The sequence below is a fragment of the Epinephelus moara genome, chromosome 20, assembly GCF_006386435.1.
Source record: "Epinephelus moara isolate mb chromosome 20, YSFRI_EMoa_1.0, whole genome shotgun sequence".
Classification (NCBI taxonomy): domain Eukaryota; kingdom Metazoa; phylum Chordata; class Actinopteri; order Perciformes; family Serranidae; genus Epinephelus; species Epinephelus moara.
The window spans coordinates 11,810,906-11,817,204 of NC_065525.1; the positions used below are offsets into that span (position 1 = coordinate 11,810,906).

The 6,299-nt window shown below is 39.3% G+C and overlaps 1 protein-coding gene across 1 annotated transcript in view; it reads left to right on the forward strand.

Moving 5' to 3' along the window:
• Positions 1 to 6,299, forward strand: part of LOC126408047 (spondin-1-like) — a 139,500-nt gene that overhangs the window by 103,568 nt on the left and 29,633 nt on the right. The window contains exons 7-8 of the mRNA XM_050073402.1: positions 844 to 908; positions 5,016 to 5,217. Of these exons, the coding sequence (XP_049929359.1) occupies positions 844 to 908; positions 5,016 to 5,217 (267 nt within the window). The remainder of the gene's footprint in view (positions 1 to 843; positions 909 to 5,015; positions 5,218 to 6,299) is intronic.

A 6,299-nucleotide genomic window follows, 5' to 3' on the forward strand; every position in this document is an offset into this window, starting at 1 on the left:
CAAGTGAGGCCGAAGAGCCCCAGGCTGCTATGAAGAGAAGGATGGGCACTGACTTGTAAACTTGTTTTCATCCACACATGCAGACACCCACTAACACACACACACACACATACTCACACACACTTGTTTTCTCCAAACAGCCCCAGGGAAGAGGGGAGGCTTTCAAGGCAACTGTGGAACCTTCAGTCAACCAGAAAAAAGGATTTTTTTTTGGCATATCCCAACCTGAAGCTGTTGTGTGTTTTTTGTGTGTTTGTAGATTACTCTGTGTGTGTGTGTGTGTGTGTGTGTGTGTGTGTGTGTGTGTGTGTGTTTGAAAAAGAAAGAAATAAAAAAGATAGAGAAGTGGAGAAAACACAATAAAGGCTCATTAAACCAGAAAGGGCACATATGGACTTTCCAATTCCGCTCTAATCAACTGCTGCGCCACACTAAATCCATCATTTGTCTTCCTGCTTTTGGCTAAATAATTACGTCCGATGCATTATGATAGATAATGTGTTGTGCAGTGCATAAAGTGGCCGTAATGCTACAGAGAGACTATAGAGTGTGGTGACTGCTGTGCAGAGTGCAGTTCCTCACTAGAATAACAGACAGCTATTATCATACAGCACAAAGTCATTTTGTCCTGATAAGAGACTGATAAGAGGCTCTTAAGCCTTTTGAAAGTGGAACACACTTTGCTGTCCTTGGATGAGAGTACTCAACCTCAGTCATGTCAATTTGTCAATTTTGGCCTTTTCGCTGTCAGTGTTTCCTTTCTCTCTCTTTATAGTCATCCATTTAGTGACAAATTACTTCATGTAGCTCTCCCTCACTTTCTCTGTCCCTTTCTCTTTGCAGGGAGATGAAGTACTGACTGTCATTAAAACTAAGGCTCAGTGGCCAGCATGGCAGCCGCTCAACCTGTAAGTATCACTCAATGTCAGTTTCACTACAGGTAACAGGAACTTTTGTGAGGTAAATTGTTGAAAATTAAAATTAATTCAAAAAAATTAGAAAGATTGTGAAATAGCAATATCGACCTTGAACAAAAATGATCATCCTTTTCTGCTAAGAAATCAGTATACTGTATATCCTTGGTATTAAATTGTGTTCTCATTTGGCCACAATTCTGATTGGCTAAAACAAGGAATTTAAAGGGATAGTGCACCCACAAATGAAAATTCAGCCATTATCTACTCACCCATATGCCGCGGGAGGCTCAGGTGACGTTTTAGAGTCCTCACATCCCTTGCGGAGATCCCAGGGGAGAGGGGGTAACAACACAACTCCACCTAATGTAGGCTTACGGCGCCCCAGATTCAAACGTCCAAAAACACATAATTGAAACCACAAAATATCTCCATACTGCTCGTCTGTAGTGATCCAAGTGTCCTGCCTCTCTCTGTACACCGCGCTCATGTGTGTGCACTTGCGCGAGACCGGTCTTGCACACAAGCGCGCACACGTGAGCGCGGTGTACAGAGAGGCAGTTAGAGCTACAGGCTACAATGAGGCTAAAAACAGAGTTTAAATGATGTTTTTCCAAACAACTTTTCATGTCGGGGCTTCAGGACACTTGGATCACTACGAACGAGCAGGATGGAGATATTTTGTGGTTTCAATTATGTGTTTTTGGACATTTGAATCTGGGGCGCCGTAAGCCTCCACTAGGTGGAGTTGTGTCGCTAACCCCTCTCCCCTGGGATCTCCGCAAGGGATGTAAGGACTCTAAAACTTCAACTGGGCCTCCGTCGGCATATGGCTGAGTAGATAATGGCTGAATTTTCATTTTTGGGTGCACGAGTAGATAATGGCTGAATTTTCATTTTTGGGTGCACTATCCCTTTAAAGGGATACTTTGCCAATTGTGTCATAATAATGTGGGTCGCATGTGTAAATGAACTGTGGTAAACCTCCCTCCATTTTAGCAGTGCCCTGATCTCCCTGCTCACTCCCTGCTTGAAGGCTGTTGCTCAAACTACAGATTGTACTGCTTAATATTTTGAATGACCCCCATCACCACGAACACATTCTCTCCTTTTCTTTTGAATTCAGACCAAACTCAGATCCCATGGTAAAATTATGTAGTGCTGATCAAATATAAACCAAGATACTGCTTTGCCTATTTCTCGCTATAATGTCTTCAGAAACAAAATTTTAGTGCACTGTTTGGCTGCAATATGAGAGTTCAACTTACCCCCATAAAATGGTTCATGTGATATCTTATAAAAAAGCATACACATTGGTTTGTATTATATCTAAGTAATTAGTGCCCCATGAATGACATTACATACATCACGTTCAGTTACGTACTTAATGTAAAGTTACTTGGGTTAGGTTTAGGAAAAGAAACATGATGACATACCTTCAAATAAGTTCACTTGGTCTCACACAGTTCCAAACACCGGTCTCCTGAGGGAAAGTCCCATGTTATATGACCCATCCACCGCACCGATCTGCCACCTTATGTAGACCACTGCCGTCTTTACTCCCATCAACACATTGGTCACATGATCACAGCTTCCCCAAAATATGTGGATTATGAATTAATGACTGGCTCATGATTGCACGAGATATATACAAATTCATGTACATTATTTTTTGTAGGTAAACGTGTGAACTGTTTAGAAAATAGCCTGGAGAGTTTGTGTACAGGAAGTGGGCACCATACTGTTTCCTGTGTTTTCAAAATGAATGAAAATGAAAGAAATGGATATAAAATGGTAAAACTAAGCACTATAATTCTTCTAACTGTAATTCAAGATCATTTGTTACCAGCTGGCTGCCATATTGTTTTTAGACGGGCAACTCGCGTCGCGTCACCCACCAGTGGAAGCGTTTACTGGTCCAGTGCAGTGCAATGCATTTTGGTAATTGTAGGTTTTCCAACTCTTAAACAAAAGCAAATGCCACAGCCCTTTTCCTCCATTTTCTCTGATCACGTAGCACCAATCTCAAAAGTATTTGTGTCTTTCTACTACATAGATGGCACTGTTTTGTGAAAAGACTATCATCCCAGCTGTAAAATACTTATTTAAGTTTAAATTACTTTTCTGCAGTGATCGAGTGCTCATGAATTTTTGAGTCCGACTGAAAATGTCACTACTGTAATTTGACTGGCGTAATGGCAATCACATAATGGAAACTGACAGCCTGTCAGTTAAAGGCTGCCGTGAGAAATGTCCACCCAGAGGGATGAAGCATAGACATAGTTTTCACAAATTTATGGCTGCAGCAGTATCATTGTGTGTATTTATTTACAAAAAACAAGAGTTTAAATTTCCGTTCAACTTTAAATCCTTTCTCTCAGACCAATGGAGCTTATTATATTTACACCAAGTTGAACATGTCATCCACACTGGAGCCCTTGATGGATGTGTTGATCACTTATCCATCATGTTTTCAGCAGGATTGTGCTTTACAAAGGCCATTATACTCTATGTTTCCGCTGGATAAAAACCTCCTTTTTTGGTGTCTTAACTCCAGTTGAAGGATTACATACTTCTCTGTAGGTTGAGAAAATTGTATAACCTTGGGTTTATAAAAAGTTCTGGTCTGGTGGCCAAGCTAAAAACAAGGCTTATTTTCTCTGTTCATGAAAAGTTTATATTTTGGAGGCCCACAAAACAATATGTCATTTCTTTTTTTTTTCTGTTGAAAAGCTGCCCAAGCATTCCTTTAAGCCAAGATTATTCTTTTTTTGTTTGTTTGTTTTTTAAGCATAACATAATCTCTTTGGTTTGAAATAAACAAAGATATACACAATTCTTCCTCAGTGATCCATAAATTAAATTGTATTATTAATACATCTACATAATTTAGGACATGCTGCAGAAAGCATATGAGACACATATTTGATTTCTTCATTGTAGAAATTTTTAATAATGTGACCTTTTCTTGAATCACAAAGACCTAATCTTCATTATGAGCCATATCCAATTCCTAATTAGCAGGATAAGTACTTAAAAGTTGGAAAAACTTTCCATTTCTGACACACTCTATGAACTTTAAAATATAATTGAGATCCAGATACTATTGTACTGTCGAGTAATGTATGCATTCAAAAAATATATTCTTAATTGTTTTATGATTCCTTCCTTTATGCAGCTCTTAAAAGCTCAGCCGACTATAAGGCTATTAAGACTGAATAGTCACACAGTCTGGCATCCTGTGCACTCTCTGGAATTAGTTCAAGAGCAATTAGAAACTTATCACAATTCTAGCCCTCAGCACTGCATGGTCATGAACACACACACACACACACACACACACACACACACACACACACTAATGTACTGTATCTTTCACCAAACATCTGTTTAATTACCCCTCCTAGCATTGTCTGTCATTTGCGATATATTGTGCCACTATTATTTTTTACTAATGAGAACATTCACACACATGCATCCACACGCACGCACGCACACACACACACACACACACACACACACAAACACACACACACACACACACACACACACACACACTGTGACTATGAAATATTGGCTAATTTTGTTCAATTTTGCATGCAAAGTTGTCAAGTTGTTGTTGTACTTATTTGCACTTATGTCTAGGTTAGGTAAGACACAAGAATTAAGATACTAAGGACTGTTTTTAGTAAAGAAACTTCAAATTACCCTATTATATATATTATCTTTGAATATTTTATTACTTTCAGTAGATTTCAGACATTCAGAGAGAATATGTCATTATGAGCTAATTTCCTGCCAGTAATTGGATATTTCGGAGCTTCAATTACTCAGCAATTAGCAGAGTGTGACTCAGGTCAGAGGTCTTGACATCAGAGCTTGTGATTTTGCAAGTAATTAACTAAAAATTACAAAAGAAGAATATTAAGATATATGAAAATGTTTTCCCAGAGATGATCATGTTCAAAACATACTATGGGCTTTCTCATTGAAATAAAGTTTAAATTGAATTTGATTATCTGGATATGGCCTTTTATTTATTAATTATTATTTATTTTTTTTCCTTTTTCCTTTATATTCTCTACCCACCTTTGTCACCAGGCGAGCAGCTCCATCAGCAGAGTTTTCTGTGGACCGGACTCGTCACCTGATGTCTTTCCTCACCATGCTTGGGCCCAGCCCAGACTGGAATGTGGGGCTGTCAGGAGAGGACCTCTGTACCAAGGAGTGTGGTTGGGTCCAGAGGCTGGAGACAGACCTCATTCCCTGGGATGCAGGCACTGACGGCGGCGTCACATATGAGGTAATCTATACTCATTTTACTGGTTAGTTCAAAGGCATGTTGACATGTGGATGTTACATCCATACTGGGTGTAACATCCAGTATGGGCTTGCAGTTGTGTCACAACCTACTGAAACTGTTGCCATTATGGAGGACACTGGAGAAATGATGATGAAAGAGGGCACTAGTGAAATGATGATGAAAGAGGCATGTCCTGGTCACCCAGGGCCCAAAAGAACAAAAAATGGTAACAAAATGACTTGGAGATGACAACGTTAACCAAAAATGTAAATGTATGATTTCTGTCAATAGGTCAATGTCAGTCTAGTTAACCTCTATTTTTGCTAGCCAGCAAACCATTGACCATTGTTAATTTGTTGTTTCAACAAATTAGATACATTAATGTAGAGGAGAGACAGCCAGGAAGCCTATTGAGACTACAACATTTTTTTCATAGAATATAACTTGACGCATAAGCAAGGAGTTTATCCTGCTAAAAGAAGTTGGTCTGAATATCTTTTAAAAGTCCTCAAGCATAAAACCAAACCTTTTTTCAATCCTGCTTTTGGTTCTTTTTAAACATGAACGCATTCTTGTCTGTCATCCTATTGGTAGCCTTAATCAGTCTCTTTACTTGGTCTCTTTGGCCCTCTGACCCACACTGGCACTCACTTCATTTTCATGCTGTTCAGTATGTGTATGTGTATTCTAAAGTCCTATTCGCACAAAACTACTATAATAGGGGACCTCATGTGATCTACAAAAATGTAGAATAGAATTGACCTATGGCTAAGCCACACTCACTCGGACAAAATATCAACATTCAGTGACCGGCGCTATGGCAGGTGTCACAGTACACGGCATTTCGCAGGAGAAATTGATGATTTCTGGAGACATAACGATCAGATGTCATTGGCTACGGTTACATGATGGCTTCTCATTCGGAATGAAATAAATCTGAATGAAATCATTCGGAATTAAAGTCTTTCCAGGTAGTTTACATGGGAAATATTCATTCCGAATGAGGGTTTACATGGGAGATCAGTTCAATCGCCTTTATTCAGGTATGCGCAAGGTTTGGGGCAGGGAAGGTTTCTGATTGG